At 48.2% G+C, this 19,056-nt stretch overlaps 1 protein-coding gene across 31 annotated transcripts in view; it reads right to left on the bottom strand.

Moving 5' to 3' along the window:
- The window catches only part of MAGI1 (membrane associated guanylate kinase, WW and PDZ domain containing 1), a 327,075-nt gene that overhangs the window by 269,556 nt on the left and 38,463 nt on the right, over positions 1-19,056 (bottom strand). Inside the window, exon 1 of one of the 31 annotated variants that reach the window (XM_048071932.2) lies at positions 15,475-15,708. The exons of the other annotated variants lie outside the window; for them this stretch is intronic. Within the exon in view, the coding sequence (XP_047927889.2) occupies positions 15,475-15,595 (121 nt within the window). The 5' untranslated portion in view covers positions 15,596-15,708. Of the gene's footprint in view, positions 1-15,474; positions 15,709-19,056 lie in introns of those variants that run through there. 31 annotated transcript variants of the gene reach the window in all.

The following is a 19,056-nucleotide window of genomic DNA, read 5'->3' as shown; positions in this document are numbered from 1 at the left end:
CTCAACAGTCTGCAGATGCCCATGATATAATAAGAACAAATAAAAAGCTTATGACACTGTAACTCTGCACCAGCAGCGACATAAATCCTGCTGGAAGCACTGGAGCCCGATAGCCTTTGAAATCACTCACAGGTTCTAAAATTCCTGGCAGTGCACTGCGGGGATGGTATTAAAACACAAAACCTTTCTGCCAAACAAATACTGAGGCAATAAATAGCGATAGTAAAGCAGAGACAGATAGACCTTTGAATCCATTGGACAAAAATGTTGGAGCCTCGCAGACAGCACGCAGACCTATTTACTGACCCCGAGCAAGCAGCAGCAGATACTGGGAGCATCAAGGTACCCTGCAACAGCCTCCTCCCATGTCCTTCTCCAGGCAGTATCGCCCTGGCTGGAAGCATGGAGAGGAGAAGGCAGAAACGATGGGAAAGGAGCTCTTATTTGGTGCATAAAAATCATGACTAACTTCTCACTCCCTCACCCAACACCACGCTCCCTCCCAAGACTTTTCATGGCAGAGCAACACAGATCTGAACCAATACAGAGCTTCCACTGAGCCACAACATAACATGAATCACTCCAGGAGCCTTTAGTATTTGTGGGCAGGCGCTTCCTACGTGAACTACAGCTACACCATCACCTAGCAGGTAACTACTTTCAAAACAGGCGGCAGCACAGAGAAATCTGTGATTAAGTAAATGCTAATACAAAGAACAGATAACCCTTAGCGTGAATCCAATGACTAACAGAGAACACAACTGGAGCAATAATTTCTTAAATATCCTTGCAGTAATCCTACAAAACATGCATAGCCTGCATTGCACGCTCAATTGTAAAATGCAAAGGGAACTCATTTTACAATCAGAATTGAATGGAATTCAAATACAAACAGTCATTGAAACCTGAAAGCCTCTGAATTTCCTTCCTCTCAAAGAAAGCAAGCAAATGTGTTTTCTTTTTAGTTGAATGTGTTTAACAACCCTCTCCTCAAACAAGCAGGAGAAACGCTCCATGGTCTTTTTTAATATTCCTCACCACTGACACTTTTCTTTAGTAACTAGCAAAAACCATATGGTCTCTAATTATTTCTGTTTGGGTTTCTTGGTTTTTGTTTGTTTTTCCTGCTGCAAGGACTGGGGAGGTTCTTGCTGTGAAGTCTTTTCCAGTGAGACATTTCAGCCTGAAACTCCGATCCCGCACTGGAGAAGTCAAGTTGGGTTTGGTGAGCACCCACCGAGGCAGCAACCCAGAAGAGCTCATTAAATCACCCCCTTAATGCACAAGGTGACACCGAGCAGAGACCAGGACAACGACCCAGTATGGCACAGCAGTCAGCCAGAAACATTAAAGGCGTTTTTACACATCCAGGTCTCATCTTCTGTCAATATTTATGGGTAACAGATTCATATAGATTTGCAGCCCCCGGGGATCCTGAGATGATCTATTCCCGGCTCCCTGCGTAACACAGGCCACATCACATCAATCAATTCCTCCTTGGCTTGTGCTTACACTTGAGCGTTTCCCTGTATATCAGTCGCTCATTTAAAGCCTCCCCGACAGAGAATCCACACTTGATAAATTGCTTCAGTGGTTAATTACCCACCCTGCTAAAAAAAAAAAAAGCGTATTTCCTGACAGTGTATTAGTTATTAAAACTGTGGTAGTTTGATAAAACTGCCTTTTTTTTTTTTAGTCTTTAGCTAGTGAAAAATGGACTAATATGAACAAAATCTCCCATTTTTATATACTTGAGCGAAGAAGACGTCGAAGAAGTATCAGACATTGGAAAGATGGGGAAGGGCTGTTGCGGAAGACCTCCTAGAAGGATGGGTAGCTACGGGGGCCAACTCGCTTACACACTGAGTGTGAAGGACGGCTGTTCAATACGCCACACCAGCCACCCCAGCTTACTCCGTTCACCACCTCAGCAGGCCCGCAGCGCGGCCTGTGCTGCGCCAGAGAGCGAGCAAAGCTCCCTGGCAATGGCAGGGCACTTGGCACCAGATCCCCTGGCCACAAATCTCACTTGCCAGGAGATACGCAGTCACAGACGCCTTATGGTTTTGGGAAAGTTGTACTTAAAGAAAATCAAGTTATATACAAAAAGGTTGAAGGCCTCACGCAGACGCCCAATGACTACAGCGGAGATGAGTTTAGCCAAGCTTAAGGATTCTTATCACATCAAATCAAATTAGCGAGGCAACATTTAAGTGTTACTGAATCAAGGGAAGAACCTCTCTCAGTTTTAGCTTCTTACACAAACCATCTCAGCAAGCGAAGAGTTACAAGTTCATTTTTCTGCATATGTCAAATATTTGAAGACATGAGACAAGCCAAACATGTATAAGCTTCTTTTGACACATATAAAAAACACATCATACTTAACCTTGGCAAATAGAACTGATTGGGCCTAAGCCAGCATTTTTAAGACTTTCAGGATCAAACTCTTCAGTGCAGCGTCTAGGCCACTTATAATAAGAAAAAAAGTTAAAAAAAAAAAAAAGAGAAAAAGGAAAAAAACAGTTCTTTACTGACCACCCTGCAACATGCAAACAGCCCAGATCCCTGTTGTGACCATTACTTCTCAATAACAAGGCACCACAAGCTTCAATCCAAGCTTTTTTTTTTTTTTTAGATAAAAGAAGAGGGCAAGATCTCCGACAGTACCTCTGTCACCAGCCTGAGCCCAGTTCCTCAGGAGAATAAGAAGAGCCTGCAGGAAGCCTCTTAGAAGTGATTTGGCCTCTATAAAAACCCTTTGTCTTCAAAGTTTGGTATTATTTTTAAATCCTGACAAGGAATCCAGACATCGTAAATACCATCTCAACCCAGAATCCCTCTGATTATTATCAAAGGAATTACTTAATATAAAGTTATCACAATTGTAAAATGCCAAGTTTGAAGTTAATACAATGATGCCTAAAAGTGATTGATACAGCTGGTGAACATCCCAAACCTTCTGCCAACTTGCTCACAGTGTGAATAAATTAAAAAAAAAAGTTGCTACACAGCTTTAAGCTGTCAACAGGTTTCAACCTAAATAGTTTTTAAGCCAGTCAAAACATAACACATGGCCAGCTGCACTTGACTTCAGGTTTACTTGCAGCCAGGTAACATTTTACTAATTCTAGGGAGAATGGGCTCCTTCGTACCTGCTGTCCAGTCACAAAGCTGTACAACGCTCCGCATTGCTTTAAGCCAGGCATCCCTCCCCAGCAGGAAAGCTGGGAGAAACCGGCAAAAAAGGAGGATGCAGAGCTCGGTGCTTCCCAGAGCATGTGAATATTCATCAAAAAGGTCAAGTCTATTGATCACACACACAGGGGTGCCAAGAAACCCTGAGCTCGCTCACGTGCCTGTCGGAAATTAGGCTGCAGAATGCAAGCGGGGTAAAAGGTTAATGAAATACAAGCTGAGGAAATAAAACAAGGACACAGAGGACTGTGCCACAGGGTCCCAGGGTGGGACCTATCCTGGCTGGGGCCCTTTTCCCAGACACGGGGCTGCAGAGGCGCAACAGGAGCTCGGAAAGCTGGGTGACACAGGGCACTTCCTTCATATCAAGAAGGGAATTGAGGTGCCCTCACAGGCCATTTTGCTCACCACCACCTAAACCCCGTGCGGGAACAGAGACCCGTGGAGCTCCCAGACTGATTTCACTGGTTACAGATTGCAGACCCTTCTAGTGTTACCTAATCAGAGTATTCTAGCATACATTAAAATAGCTAGAATAAGATAAACAAAAAGCTACAACCACAGCATGCAGTGAGGAATTACACCGTTTCACTAGTTTGCTCCCAAAATGCCAAAAACACACAAACTATCAAGGACAGTAACACAAGAAGCATTTAAGAACACAGACTCATGAATATCCATGCAGTATATAAGCTGCCGTTGGACCAGGCATATGTGGTCAGTAGAAAAAAATGATCTGAAACTTGGAATCACTTTTTACAACTGGCGTGTTAAGGCGACAGACTTAGGAAAATATGAACACAATGCAAGACTAAGCCCAACAAAAAGCCTCACACAGTTCACGGCAAACAGTCTGCCAGTGCTTCACCAGGTGAATAAAATTAACCCAGGTGACAATTAGCAAAATGAATAAACACCTGTAAAAACCATGCAGAAAGGATTTTTCAAATATATCAACACAAAAAATTTGGCACCATATTTTCAGTTTTTAACAATGCAATATATTTACCCATTTCTCTATGCTATATGAAACTTAACTCAGTACAAAAACAAATCACTGCAAGTCTTGGCAGATTAGCGAATGTCAGATCAAATTAGACCTTCTCCTGGATTATGCAGGGGCCATACAGATTTATCACAGTCTAACAGATTCTTTGCTTTCTTGACGTGAATAGGTCAGAACAGCCCAGAGACAAAAGGCAGCAAGATCAGACGGCTACAAGTGCACAATTTTGGAAGGCCATTTAGTGTTGGGCTTTGCTTTAAACTCATTCACACAGAAATGCTTTGGGAGATGGATAATGCCACAGAAGATAGCAAGCATCAAAAGAAAGTAGTTTTGTGTTCCCAAATCCCTTTCCCTGCAAAACCCCACAGCCCTGCCTCTAACAGGAGCAGCACACGTCCCCGGCCTGCAGAACTGCTGTGCTCTGCATGTGCAAACATCCCGGGCAGGTTTCAGATTACCGGCAGAAATTAGAGAGATCCCTGAGCCCTGCACAATGCAGACACATCCCTGGAGCTACGCGCAGAGCACGCCTTCCTCCAAAGCCTGGGCTGCTTCAGCGCCCGACCCGCTGCTCCCTGCGGGACACTGAGCTGCACAGGGCACCGAAGGGACCCCAGCCCAGAAGGCAAATACACAGAAATATTGGGGCTGAGGGGAGAGCCGACAGCGTTACTTCAAGGGAGAAGGATCCCCGTTACAAAGGATGGAACTAGGATGCACCAACGAGAACCCAAAGTTTTCCCTGAGCCGTGCCGGCTCTCCCGCTATTAGGCAAGCCTGGAGAACAACGCAGGATCGCTGCATGGATGCCCCGGCAGCAGAGGAATGGCAGAGGAACCTGACCAGAGCCCAGGGCACCCTTGTAGATGAAACCAGTCTGTGCCTGGCTCCAGTGGCCTCGTTGCCAACAGACTATCAGAGACGCTGCTGGGAAAGAGTAGAGCGCAGGCAGCCAACAACTGCAGGCAGGACTTCTAGGACAGAGTAGCGCCTTTAAAATCCAGCACCCTGCCTGGCAGAAGAGCTAGGACACGAACACGCATCCCCCCTTCCAGCTGGTAGAAAGAACCAACCCCCCTGCTGTCCTCCTGCCGGGGGCGAGGGGCAGGCAGCAGCAGGAGCACGCTGGGCTCAGCATCAGTCACCCGGCCCTCTCCCCAGCTCCCTCGCGCTGCATCCCACGCCACTGCAGATCCAGCGCCTAAGGCAAAGTTTACAGCACCTGCAACTATTTCAAAAGGAGTTACAGCCTCACCGTGCCACGGCCGCCAGGCATGCCCTCTTCCCTCCTGGGCTGGATGCTTTCGCTGGCGCTGCCCCCAGCCCCGCGTGGGACGCTGCCCCAACAAGCTCGTCCCGCAAAGAACCTCTTGCAGCTTCACTCAGAGCTGCAGACACCGACCTTCTCCTTTCCCAGCAGTCACCAGGGAATCGTTTGCCTCGCCCGATAAGATAATTAGGGGCAGGAGGGGGGGCTAGCATTTATCACCAGCCCTTCAAAGCAAAGAGCAAACCCACCCAGGCATCCCCTCCCTGGCCCCTAACAATCCCCGGTGTACGCAGGTGCAGGGAATTAGGCAGAACAAGTCAAGGCTCGGCTCAGTAAGGTATTTAAGCCTGTGCTTATCCCAATGAACCCCAGGTTCTCCCAATTTCGTTAGCCCTACCCAGAGCCCAGGGACAGGCTGCTACATACCTCTGCTCTTGCAAGGAGAAGAGGAGCTTTGAATTTAGGAACTCGCTGCATGCGCGTCCAGACCGATCCTCGCTGGGGCGACCTGTGCTGAGAGTCCTTCAAGTGCGGACTTCCTCCATCTCCATCGCATTGTATCACGAGTTAATGACTCCCAATTACATAAACTGTTTTTAAAAATCGTGGTACAATTAGTTCCAAAAAGCACGGAAGTATCCGACAACTTGGATTCTCATTAAGAAGACACAATTATAAACAAGAACCCCTTTATTCTCAACAGATAGCAGAACATGCACTGTTTATAAAAACAATTGTTAAGTTTCTGTGAGACGGGATCATCTTGTGCTTTTTATTTAAGGAACACAATGGTAAAAGAGCGCAGAACCATTATAATACGTAAAGCCACTGTGCTTGGATGCTTACTTTGCCTTTTAAAAGGGAAATCAGGAGCACAATAAGGTTTTATTGTTATTCTTTTAAAATACACAAGTGAACAATATAATGCTTGAAAACAATTTCTTGTAAACAATGCTAATAGCAAAAGCAAACAATACCTTAAAACATAAAATGAACTTATATCCTCCTAGATCAAGTTATTATTTTGGCATGTTGATAGGAAATAGAATAAACTATTTATTAATGCTCGAGTCATTTAGGAACTATAACCACAATGATCTGTAAGTAAAGACCAGGGCAGGGAACAGAACCCTAAGTTGAATATTTAGGATCTTGCTCCTAGGCACACGGGGAGAAGGTTACAGGACCGCCCTTTCTGGCAGGCACCTAAAACCAGGGTAAGAATTTCACTATTTTCAAGGAAGCAAGAAATTAAAGAGGATTTTTTTAAGGAAAAAAAAAAAACACCCAACAGCTTTTCTTGGTAAGACTTGCAGCTTGTAAACTTGATCTACAAAACGTAAGTTTCAGCCAAAGCTGCCACTGGCACCGAGCGCGCAGACGTACGCCACAAGTCGGGCTGGCTGACGGAGAACCCTGCCCTGACAGCCAGCAGATGAGGAGCTTAATTAGAAACAAGCCAAATTAACCCGAGCTCTCAAGATGGCTCCGAACGATGGGCTCCGAACGGGGAGCGAACAAAGAGCAGCGAGTGCAGCAGGCGCCCAGGGATGCACCTTGAGAAGCGCTTTCAGACTCACTCCCTCTTACTCAAGCCTCTTCCTTGCATCTCAGGGAGGGAGAAAGAAAACAACCAGCCCCAGAATTCAGTTACGCCGTCTGAACCAAGCTCCGCATTCCTTACCTGCCTCCTTTTCCCACTCCCTTACTCCGTTTTGGGATCCCCAGACAGACCGACGGCCGCTGCGGGAGGAGGGTGTGCCCACGGCGCTCCTCTGCCCGTACCTGTGTGCGGGACACTGAGCATGCTCCAAATCCCTCGCCAGCCAGGTCTCAAGGGGAAAAAAGACTCCCTGAAAGCAGCTTAGGGATGTCCCAGCACCAGCCGTGGATGAGCTTTATCCTGGATCCGTTTCAAAGCATTTAAACTCCCAAGGGGATAAAGCAGCAAGCAAATTGCACGCAAGGAGAGCTTGTTTTAACAGCCGGGTCGAAATCGACTCATACGAACAAAACACGGGAAATCGGGGTCCCACTTCAGGCACTGCCAAAACACACCTGCGTGCTTGGTACTGCCTCAGTTTCCCACCTATAAAGAGCAGCTGGAAGTGCCGGGCTTAGTCCTTCTTGTGCTTGCCTTGCCTGTAAAGCATTTGGATAATGTGCAGCCTTTTACAAGGCACTTTTACAATACCTAAGACAACAGGGCCTCGACCCCTGTTATAGCTGCTAAATAGTCTCACATTGCTTGCGTTACTGTAAACCCAGAACTGAGGCAAATACGGAACGGCTCCCAAGTGGCTGTCAAAAAAGTCTCTTCCAGTATCCAAACAGTGACGGCAATATAAGCAAAGCCGCCGGAGCCAAGACGTGAAATCTTATAGATCGGGAAGGGAAACGGGCAGGAGGACAAAAGCAGCACGCTGCTTCCCCGCGGCTGCAAGAGCTCGCTTGGTTCGGGGACTACCGCTTCCCCGGAGCTGAAGGCTGCCAGGAACCTTGCACCAAAGCCCCATCCAATTTCCACAGACTTTCCTTATGTCTCCTGCACTCCGGCTTCTTGCCCATTCCTCTCTGCCCATTTGACAACAGGATCCCCACGACGTGTCCGTGTCATGCCTAAGATGAAAATCCTCAAGCAGCCAACTTCCCATGCACTCGCTGTCGATGCAGGACGCCGCTGCCAGCTTGGCCCTGTTGCATGCTGACTCGCACCTCCCGCTGCAGAAATACCCGCTCTTCCATGCATCTGCCTCGTAAATAATGCTATTTTCCCAGGTCTTCCCAGTCTGCTAACATGCCCTTGTTATGGAGCAGGGGCTCTGGGGGTGCAAGAGCAGTCGCAGTGCAGCCAGGTGGGTAGGGAGCCGTGCTTTCAGTACATGTAGGATAGTGAGGGGAAAAAAATTGTTCTGCTGCCTTCCCTGTGACTGACAAAGCGAGTGCCATTCTTTGCAGTCGCCTCTTGCCAGGGCTGAGACTGCAGATCGGTAAGACTAAAGAAAGATTAAAGCCAGGCTGTCTTTACTGTAAGATCATACGGTGATTATGGTCGAGGCCCTTTCCTTGTAAGCTCTTGTTTTCCATGGCTTGTAGCTTTCTCAAAAACAAACAAGGAAAACCTTTGGCTTGAAATACCTTTCAAACAGTCTTAGCCCAGAAGGATGCTCCAAGAGTTTAAAGGGCAGCTGTCTGATCGGCTGTTTGGTTACCAGGAAAATGAGACACTGTTTCTACCAGGTAAAGACTGTTCGTTCCCCTCTTATGCGCTAAATATTTTTGTAAGTAGATTTTAGATTTTCAAGCCAGACAGGGCCCATCTGACGCTGCAGTCCATAAAAGAAGCTGTATCCGAGTACAGTGATTCCCATATGGGATGGGAAAAAGGTTACACTGCTGGAAGACTTTGGCCATGTTAAGGTTTTGGGGGTCTATTTATTTTCTGCTGACTGTTTGCTGTTGGTTGTGGGTTTTCTGGTCATAAACCAGTACCCCCAGCCATCGCACCCCGAGCACACCTCTCGGTGCCCTCATCTCCAGCTCCTACATCAGCAGCTCAGCAAAGAGCAAAACCCGTGCTTCCACAAAGAAGCTACCTGCAGTTCTCAACGGTTTCGCCTTTAAAAAGTCAATCACCGCAGTGAATACACTTTTATCAAGTGTGGCAGAAAATAAACTTCAAAATCTAATCACATGCACTTGTGCGAGGAGCTTTAAAAAAGCCGTGCTGTGAAGCACGCCAGGCTGGTGCAACCCATCCGATCCCAACGCGCTCGGTTCCGAGCCAATGCAGCGCTGAACTTCTCCTCAGCGACTTCGGTGCTGCCAAGACTGATGATTTTCACACATATCTGATGGTGGTCTAAAAAAGCTCAGCTCCTGGAGTCATGCGATAAAGTAGAAATATGCACTTTTATTAAGTAAAAGCCTTTTAGATCATCATTTTTGCCCAAGGAATAAAAAAAAAAAAATGAAACTTTACATTATAAAATACGAAAAATCCTAGAGCTAAAAACCCCTTACCGTCTACCTTTGCTTCCAATATTGGGGGTGAGGGGTGCTTAGTAAGATAAATGATTTTTTTCTTGAGCTCAGCTCACAACTTCCATGAACATCTAAAATATTTTCTTCAGAAATTTATGCTGTGCATAATTCTGAGCAATGAATAAATTCAGGGAAACGAGCTCTCCACCATTACTTCGGTAATACGAAACAAGGTGACATTCACAGTATAAAGTCCCAATTATTCCTTTAGTTCTTGCTGTCATGACAGAGTGCTCTTTCTCTAAAACGGTTAAAAAAAGAAGAAAAGAAGCACAATCTGAGAAGCAGTAAGGGCACAGAAGAAAGGGTCCATATTTCATTTTAAGACCTTTGCCCCCAAATCCCAGTATTTCCAGAGAGGTTCCAGGCCCTATCCCCTAACTTTGGAGGTGAAACTCCCAATGAAAGCCAACGCAATGTTGCCTGCTGGTGCCTGCCAATTCTGAACCACCTCTGGGAGCGAAGAACAACTAGCAGTACGAAATAATACCAAAAACCAAACACCTGCACGCCCAGCCCAGCTTGTGCCGGGGCAGCGCAGCCCCGACGCTGAGCCGCAGCCCCTAATACGCTGGGGGAATGGACCAAAGCTCCTCCGTCACCTCCTGACCCACACCCAAAGCACCTCCAGCGCTGCAGGAGGGGATGGGGAGGCGGTTTGGGACCCTCCTCTTCCTCACGGCCCCCCCACTGCCGAGCACCGCGCGCGTTTGCCGCTCCTCCGGCGCCCGCCGGGTTCCTCCTGCAGCAGACGGTGGCTCCAAGCGCTCCGTGTCCTCGCGTCAACTCTTCACCCCGACTCATTAAGATGTTCCTCCCCGCTGCCCCCTTCCTCCGCAAGCGCTAATGGGCTTGTTTGCAAATCCAGTGCACGCTCGGTAGAGCTCAGCAGGCCTTAAACGCCAATATTCTCATGCGTATGCGGAAAAGCAAACTTTATTCTAAATAGAAGTGGCAGCTTCTAATTTAAGGACATCCAGTTTGACTGCTAGGCACAACAAAAATTACCTATTCGCCATGTAGGCAAACAGGCTGCTGTAATGCCAACCCAATGTGCAACCGCAAATAAAGGCTGCCGTCTTCTGCCCTGCGCGGCCAGTGCCTGGGTCCCCTTTGCCGTTAACCCTTTCTGCCTGGGCTCGCTCCCTAGGAGCCCCATCGTATATTCTACGGGTGAAATTCCGCTCCCTCTGCTAATGCCATCGACCATTCGCCAAGAGGAAGCACAAATTAAGTTATTTTATAGTTAGGCTGCCCATCAGGGTGAGGGCGAGGGAGCGGGTGGGCGGGGGGGCAGGCAGGGACCAGAATCCCACTGGATCCTAAATGCAGACAGAGCTGCTCGTCTGCCTCATCCATCTGCTTTTATTTAAAAAAAAAAAAAACAAAACAACATTCTTCTTTGTATGTGCGTGCATACATCTCAGAATGCCTACGCCTATGCACACAGACATCCACAACCCTCCAAAATGCAGACTGGCATCACGTGCACCGTCACCACAGATAACCGGGAGCATTTCGTGTGCCCATCACCAGCAGACCGAGCAAGGCTCCCTCGGCAGCCCCGCAGAGGTGTCTGCGACCAGTGGGTTCCCCACGACGCACAAAGCTTTAGCCGCTTTACTCCGCAACCTGCCGAATTGCTGGAATATGGTTAGCTGCCACACACCGACCCCAGATCCGTAACCCCACCGCCGGCAGCTGTTCCCTGGGCCGGGGTATTTCCAGCAGATGCTACGGCTGGGTAAAACAACCAAAACTTCCAAAATCAGGGCCAGGGGAGGCGAAGCAGAGCCCAGCCCCTGCCCCCAGCTGCAGCACCAACACGCCCAACAGCCGCACGGCAGCGGCCAGGGCTTGGAGAAATTTCAGCCTTTCCTCAGTGGCATTAAAAAGCCATCAGCTTCCAGCGAGTCGAGCCGCAGAGACTGAAATTCAGTGTTTAAAGGATGATTAAATATAAGTGACTTAAATTATACATTCCAGTTGCTGGAACTGCCACCATTTAACACCCACCATCTATCCCCCGTTTCCTCCGACACTGATTGCCGTCCTCTAAAAGATGATCATTTTCTCACAGGCATTCAAGCACAGAGCCAGGGATTTATGAATTGGAGATAATTAAGCGGGTTTGCATTACAAATAGGGTAAAAATGTACATTCCGCGGGCCATCTGAGAACACCTAACAAGTCAAAACGGCCGTTTTCACACCTGACAACCTGCCTGCTCTCCATCCAGGCTGCTAAGCCATGAAGGGTTGGTGGGGTTTTCCAGACAGGGACAAGCTCTTACCCAACATCCCTAACCCACAGAGCTCAAAGCTCTCTGCCGAACAGCCGCTGACCCCTCTCCTTAAGTAGGGGAACTGAGGCACAAGTCTTGAGCAGTCCTGGGGCAAGCTGGTTGCGATGGCCACCACCGGCACCATGCTGCCAGCCACCGGGGCCTCGGCCCTGCCGTGACACGTTGCCACATCCCAGCTGGCAGGGACGTGCCGCACCTGAGCAACCTGCGGCCTGCTTGGCGCTGAAACCCCCAGCACCTGCGAGCTTCCCGGGCTCCAGCTGTCTCAGGAGGTGTTTGAGGCAACAAGGCGTCAGCGCTGGTTGCTTCAGAGCGCTTAACATGCTTTGCTGCATTGCGAAACGCTGCTCTGGACCAAAAATAAACCTGGCAAAACGGCCAACGGAGAGCTCCAGTCTCCCTTCCCAGCCCTGCTACCGAATCGCCCTGGTCACAATGCAGTGCAGGGACAGGGGGAGCAAAGCCCCACGAAATCCTTCCTGTACCGTGGGCTCGTGCAGGACGCCCCCCTCTCCTCCTCCGTGACAAGTGCACGTGTGGGTTAACCCCTGCCGGTACAAAAGCAGACAGTGGAGCATGGGCATCTCATTAACTGCAAAGAAAAGCCCTTTTAAACTGATTCCCTCCCCCTTTCCTGAAATCTATAAGCCAGAAAACGCAGTATCGATCTCGCCGCCTGGCAGGAATGAGAGAGACTTATTAAGCACGGAGATCTCAGGGAAGGAGTCCCCAAGGAGTATTTTCACTCGACCAAGGGCCCTTACAAAATGCCAGGAGGGAAAGGAAAAAAAAAGTAAAAAGCCTAACCCTGGATCTTCACTGTCAGCTCGCTTTTCCCTGCACTCCTGGGAGCCCAGAGCATCGCAGACTCAAACAGAAGCAGAGGCTGGGAGATGCCCCGAGGCGAGCTGTGCCCGCGGGCATAGGGCAGGGGGAGAGGAGAGGCGATGCAAACAGCAGCAAATGCAAACAGTGACTCATGGCACGCAGCAAACAAACGGTGATGTAACGGCTTTTGCAATTAAAATTCAAACAAAAATGACAATCCCACAAGAGGAAGGATGGCGGTGGTGGGAGGGGGCGCGGGGACTCCACCACGTTCACCTCTGCTGCTGTTGTAACGCCCCAAATGGGAGCTGCAGGCAGGAACAGAGAGAGGGCAGGAAACATCCATGGGACAGCAGCAATTTGTGATCTACAACGGTGCTTGAAGTTTTCATGGCTGCACCAAGAGCAGAATTTATACCCCAAATCCACGCCACGGCCTCTAGCACTGCTACTGGTTTTGACCCCCGGCCCCCGAAAGCCCCGGTAGCAACTGATGGGTTCACGACTAAAATAGACCTTGCATGGGGAGGGGATGGACAGGGAGCAAGAGTGGGGGGAAAACATTTAATAAGAAGTGCCACAGAAAAAAATCCCACACCTTCCTCAACGTTTTTGTCACTGCCTGACGTGAGCTGGGTTCTCCCATGGAAAATGGGCACTTCACCTCCTTCCTACCCCTCCGTGGTGATGGAGGGGTAGAAAGCAATTCTGGAGCAATCGCATGCCCAGAACCCCACGGAGATGGGTTTAACACACACCATCCGTAGCAGGCGCTCGTTTAACTGCTCTGCAAATCCCCCCATGAAGCAGAGCTGCAATTTCTTTTGCTCCTGCTTCATTACCCTCACAGTGAGAAATTCTCCCCCCCAACACTCACCTTGAATATTTTTTTCAGGCAAATGAAGGTATTTTCCCCCAATGGCTCCTAAAAACTGATCGTTACCCTTTTTACAGAAATCTTTTGTGTGTCAGAAAATGAATTGCCTGCGCTCAGGCTTGCACTTCCAGACACGGCTCCTTCAGCCTCCCCTCTCCAGCCCCATTTTCCAAGCCCCCAGTCTGCGCGGCTCATCTCCAGACGCAGCAGTGTGAGCGTTTTCCTCCCGCCACGCACTGCCCACACCGCTCAGCACAACGGGAAGTTATCATCAGCCAAGTCTTACACACACCGCTTCTGTAAGGATGACTCAGAGAGAGATGTGATCCTTTTTTCAGCCCTCGGGACGCTGCTGACTCGCGTGAGCTGGCCTTCCCCAGCAGCCTCCCTCACCACGTCCCACCCAGCTCCTCCTCTTGCATTTGGCCATCGGGCTCCTGCTCCTGGCACCTTCTGGACCTTCACCTTCCCTGTGCTTCATCGTGCTGGGGTCTAACTACTTTTGCATTTCACCAAGACCTGAAATTCTGCTCATAAGCCTTGGTCACATCAAAAGCACCATCTCATGCACCAAGTATTTATCCCATTGAAAGGCAAGTTGGACAGATTTACCATTTCATTTTATTTTTCCTCCCCAGTTAGCTTTTCCTTCTGACCACCTCCTCCTCCACCTCTCTGATGTTCACAAATTCCTCCAGAACCAGGCTCAAGTTCTCCGATCCTGCATTTTCTGGGTCTTCCCTTCTCCTGTTAAAGGCCTGGCATGGATTTCGCTCTGCTCCTCATCCCTCCCCACCACATCCTCTGTGAGCACCGATGGCAATCACCAGTGGTTCGGTGACTGCCGACACTGTTTTTTTCAGGTAATCTAGGGCAATTTCATCAAGCCTGGCCAACAGGAGTATTGGATCATCTCTTCCTTCTCTACTCACAGTCCCTTATCGCTCCTACCTGAAGAAGTTACGTGTAAGTGAATGTAATTAATGTTATGTTTCGTGAGGACTGAAGCAGAGGTGGCATGGAGCACATCTGCCTTTCGCCATCTCGTCTCTCCAGGCTCGCTCTGTTCCTCCATGACCTTTCTCGCACATTCCACTATTTTTGCAAGAACTTCCCCCAACTTGGAAGCCTTTAGATAAAGAGCTTTTCCACTAGAGGGCACAAAGACAATTTCTCCTAAATGAAAACCAATGTTAGAAGGACAAATAATATAACAGTTAGCATCTTACCAAAGGTATCTCAAACACCAGAAATGAACATTTAATAATTGACATGTAGTCCATACTCCCCGGGTGTTTTGCCACCAAACGCCTCTAACATGTACAGATTGAAAAAACAGAAATCCAAAAGTGAGCCTCCTTTAACAAGGTCTCCTAAACAACACCAGGCACTTTGTCTAGCTAACTCTACTCTGCCCACAACTTCTTGTTAGCCACAGACAGCCCTGGAGACAGAAAATCCATCCTAGCATTTTCTAGATTTAACTTACTCAAATTCAGCAGTAAGTAATGGGACTTTTTTACACTGTTGTTTCCTAGATCAAAAGAAGCCCTGTGCTAGCAAAGATCTGCTGTTTGCAGATACCTTTAAATCTTGGTAAGTCACCTCCTGACCTGTCTTGTGTAAACTAATGAGATTTTAGCCTTTAAGGCTCTTCTACACAAGGCAGCGTTTCCAGCTTTGAAGCTCGTCTCGTGGACTCGTCGCTGGTTATATATATATTTATATATATAACCCCGACACTTTAACCAGCTCCTCATCAAGCAATGGTGCTGGGCTGTAAAAAATGTATAAACTCAGCAGGAAAGCAATCGAGTCAAACATCTGATTACATGAATTCAACAAGCAAGACGGTAGCGACAATTTCAGAGCAACCCTGAGGGTTCATCAGCATCCCCAGCCCCACAACAGCTCCAGGTGCAGCCATCGTGTCCGGAACCTACCTTGCTGATTCCCGTACTTCTGAAAAGCTGCTCTTTTGGGGCCCAGGCCGAGGAGATGCGTGAGCGCCTGGTAGCCCACCCGTGTCCGCGTATCCACACGCACACCCACGCTCCCCTCCATGGCAGCACGCAGCCCGACCACGGCGAGGTTTGCTTTGTGCCCTGCCGCTGCCCGCGGAGCTCCGGTTACTGGAAGGTTTGGCTTGAACAGAGCCAGCCCAGAGACTTTTGCTAATGGAAGAGGAGAGACAATAGCAACACGCAGGTGCTTCCTCCCATTTAAAGTGTTTACTTACGCGGCTCAACACAGTGACGCTATTGTGAACTGGATCTGCATGCTGGTTTACAGAGTTCAAAAGGTAGCACGTAGCAAAAGGAACCCCAAAATACTGTTTATTAAATTAAATGCTGAAGATTAAGTATTTTTGCTTTCCTTTTAAACTCCGCTTCCTTTCCCAATGCCGAGTAAGAGGGTTTTTCCAACCATACAATTAAAGCAGTTGTAAATGGGAAGTGATACAGACTACATCAAAACAAACAAAAAAAACAACAAGAGCAAAGAATTTATCAGCACATCTCCACTGTCTGTGCAGCAGGATCCCTGCGGCATGGAACGGACAACTCTGTCAGCTACTGGTGAGGGCTGCATTTGAGGCTGTTGTAACTGCGAGAGAGGAATCAAAAAGCTGAAGAGGAAAGGTACAGTACAGCTAAGCCACAACACAGAGTTAAGGAAAACGTCAGTCTGAGAGAGGAACAAAGGCCTATTTGTTTTATGAGATAAAGCAAGCAATTCAGCTGTATTCCACGGTAAACCATTTGGCCTGGGACCGAAACAGGGGGCGAGGGAGGGCTGGGAAGGAGCATCTGATTCTAATTTGGTTGTCCTAAGTTTACATTACACGAATCAAGATGTTTTCTAGAGGTGCCAGGCACTCAAATCCATGGTTGGACCTTGTACATAGGAAGTATCGGATATACTGAACATCTTGCAGTTCCCTCTACAGCCAGTGAAGGCTCAAAGATACTCAGCACTTAACAGCAAAATAACACTAATAATAAAAATAGCAGTATTAAGGTGAAGACGCTTTTTCTGGTATCTAAATAAACTCAGAAATCCACCTTATAGACATGGGTTTGTAAAAATTTCGGTCTTTCCCTAGCACAGCCTTTTTATCAGTCAATAAATTTCAAATAAAATATCCTCATATTCAACATCATGCAACTTAAGAATTGTGCCTCATTTTCACATAAAGCTATACCAAAAAATGGCAGACATGATGCAAGCAATACGACAAATAATAAACAGAATCGAGTCCTTTCTTCCGAGTGCCACGTTCTCGAGTCCGCTCCCCACAGTCATTGCCATTTTAGATGTGCCTCCATTGATTTTCCTTCTTGGTGGGAGCAGGCTGGATGGGATTCAGCACTTTGCTCCCTGCTATCATTTTCCGTGATCCTGCGGGATGATTGCTCCAAGAGAATGAATGTCAGCTGCAGACTCCTTCCACTCGCTATCATCAGTGAAACTAGAAATGGCAATTAAAATCCCTCACCCCATTGCTCTGTCAGAAAGCAAGCGGCAAGTGCCACTTCCATTGATGCAAGTAGCAGTCATGCAGAGACCTAAGATCAGCAGGTTAATCACTGCAGAACTGCTTTTGTGCAGCTCCACAATACTGCGTCCATGTTACTGAAATAACATAAGAACATGGGCAGATGTGTGCCTAAAAACGGCTGCAGCAGCTCATGAACTGCACTGTTCACCACCAGTTTGGACCGAACCCAACCCACCCGTGCTGAAACAGCCTCTCAGCACTCTCCTCCCCTCACCCACGCTCCTCATTTGAAACAGCACACGAGGTTCATAACCTCTTAAACCTCTGGCAAGCAAAGGCCAAATGAGCATCTACGGTCTTCTCTGAGTTATCCACAAAAATGAAGGCCCGCCACTGTCTGCACTGTGTTATCAGACATGAAGTCAAAGCCAGGATAAGTGCTAACCAGTCGCTGTCCCAAAAGAGCCAGTCCCACCAGGTGCAACCACCCTGAACCGCTTCACCAGCCCTTCCAGCAGCCCTACAGAAGGGGAACAGGGATCTTGCAAGGCAGCAGACAGGAAAACAGCACTCCTGTGTCTCTTATTGCTGGTTTTAGTCTTTACAAGCAAGCCATGTGTTTTATTTTTATTGCTTTCATTCTACTAGCTTTACAGCATGCGGTTCCTGAAGGGACACGGGACGCCGTTGCTTTAGAGAAGATCCGAGAGAAAAGCAGTTGGAAGCATTCACTGAAAGAGAGCATCAGAAAACAGGTGAAAGTAACTTCATTTACCAGCGGTGGCTTACAGATGCTCAGGGACACTACGATTGACCACGTACTGCCGTGGGCAGGTGGGAGGACAGCAAGAGGAAAGGCTTTTCCAAAGCTCCAGATGTGACAGAAGAGCAGGACAGGGTCCTGCTGAGCAGCCCGGAGCCCTGGGCTGCTGACGTCTACAGGACATTGGCAATGCCCAACATCTCACTCCCTGCTGACAAGCTAAGCAACCAAAATGCTGTAAAACTGCCACTCCAGTAGCATCTCCAGCCCGCAGGGTGGTTCATCCCGCCTCCACTTTGGTCGCAGCACGGCTGGGACGCGCTGAGCAGGGAGGCCAACGCGTGGAAAAGGCCCCCGTGGAGGCCAGGGCTTGTGCTGAGGCTGCCCTTGGACACTTGCTGGGTCCACCTCAGCTGGAAACTCCCCTACAGATAATAGCTGTAAGAAAACACCTCTGTGAAACACATATTTCTGCAAAATCCCAAGCTTTTTTTTTTTTTAAATTACTGAGAATTTTTTTTTAAAAAAAAAAAAAAGATTCTGCCTCAAAGAACTGCAGCCTGAAGGAATTGAATTCTGCAAGCAGAAACGGCACAGGAGTTTGAAGCAAACACAACCGGAGTCGGCAGGAATAACAAATTAAAGGTTTTTGTTGTGGCAAATGAGGCTATCAAAAAGACCAGCAGTAACACCGTGTTCAAAACTTTGCTACATCACTTTTATGATTCTTACCAGCAGCATGCAACAAAACATATCTAAGCTGGGATCAATTTCTTACAGCCTTACATAAACATTATAGGAATTGTGTCCTCTGCAATACTTCTTGCTCTCTAGGCTGCTATAAATAAGTCAGTTACAGCCCCTCCGCCTCTTTGTCTCCTATCTTGCCATCTCAAGTCGCTGTTTTTATTTCTTTCTCGCTACCAGCGCAGCCACTTTCGGCTTCAGCACATATTTTAAATGTAACCTGTAGCTAAACTCCACACGGAATGAAGCATTTAACATTCGCAGGGGAGGCGTGGAAAGAAAAAGCTGGGTTCCAAGGTTAATGCCAGCTCCCCTCCATCCACAGTCTCTCTCCAGTACCAGGGAAGGGAGCTGTGGTAGGCAGGAGAGGAGCAGGATGCTCAGCCCCAGGAGGGCAGATGTCATTGAACACCAACTTGCTGTAGGCAGAGACCTTCTGGGACATAAATCCCTCCCCTCCAGGCCAGGCCTTCAGCCTGGCCGTGCCCCGTGCACCCCACGAGCAGGCCGAGG

Source organism: Anser cygnoides, chromosome 10, assembly GCF_040182565.1.
Source record: "Anser cygnoides isolate HZ-2024a breed goose chromosome 10, Taihu_goose_T2T_genome, whole genome shotgun sequence".
NCBI classification, from domain to species: domain Eukaryota; kingdom Metazoa; phylum Chordata; class Aves; order Anseriformes; family Anatidae; genus Anser; species Anser cygnoides.
Note: the sequence above shows the minus strand (reverse complement) of the source record. Positions and strands in the feature narration are given on the sequence as shown.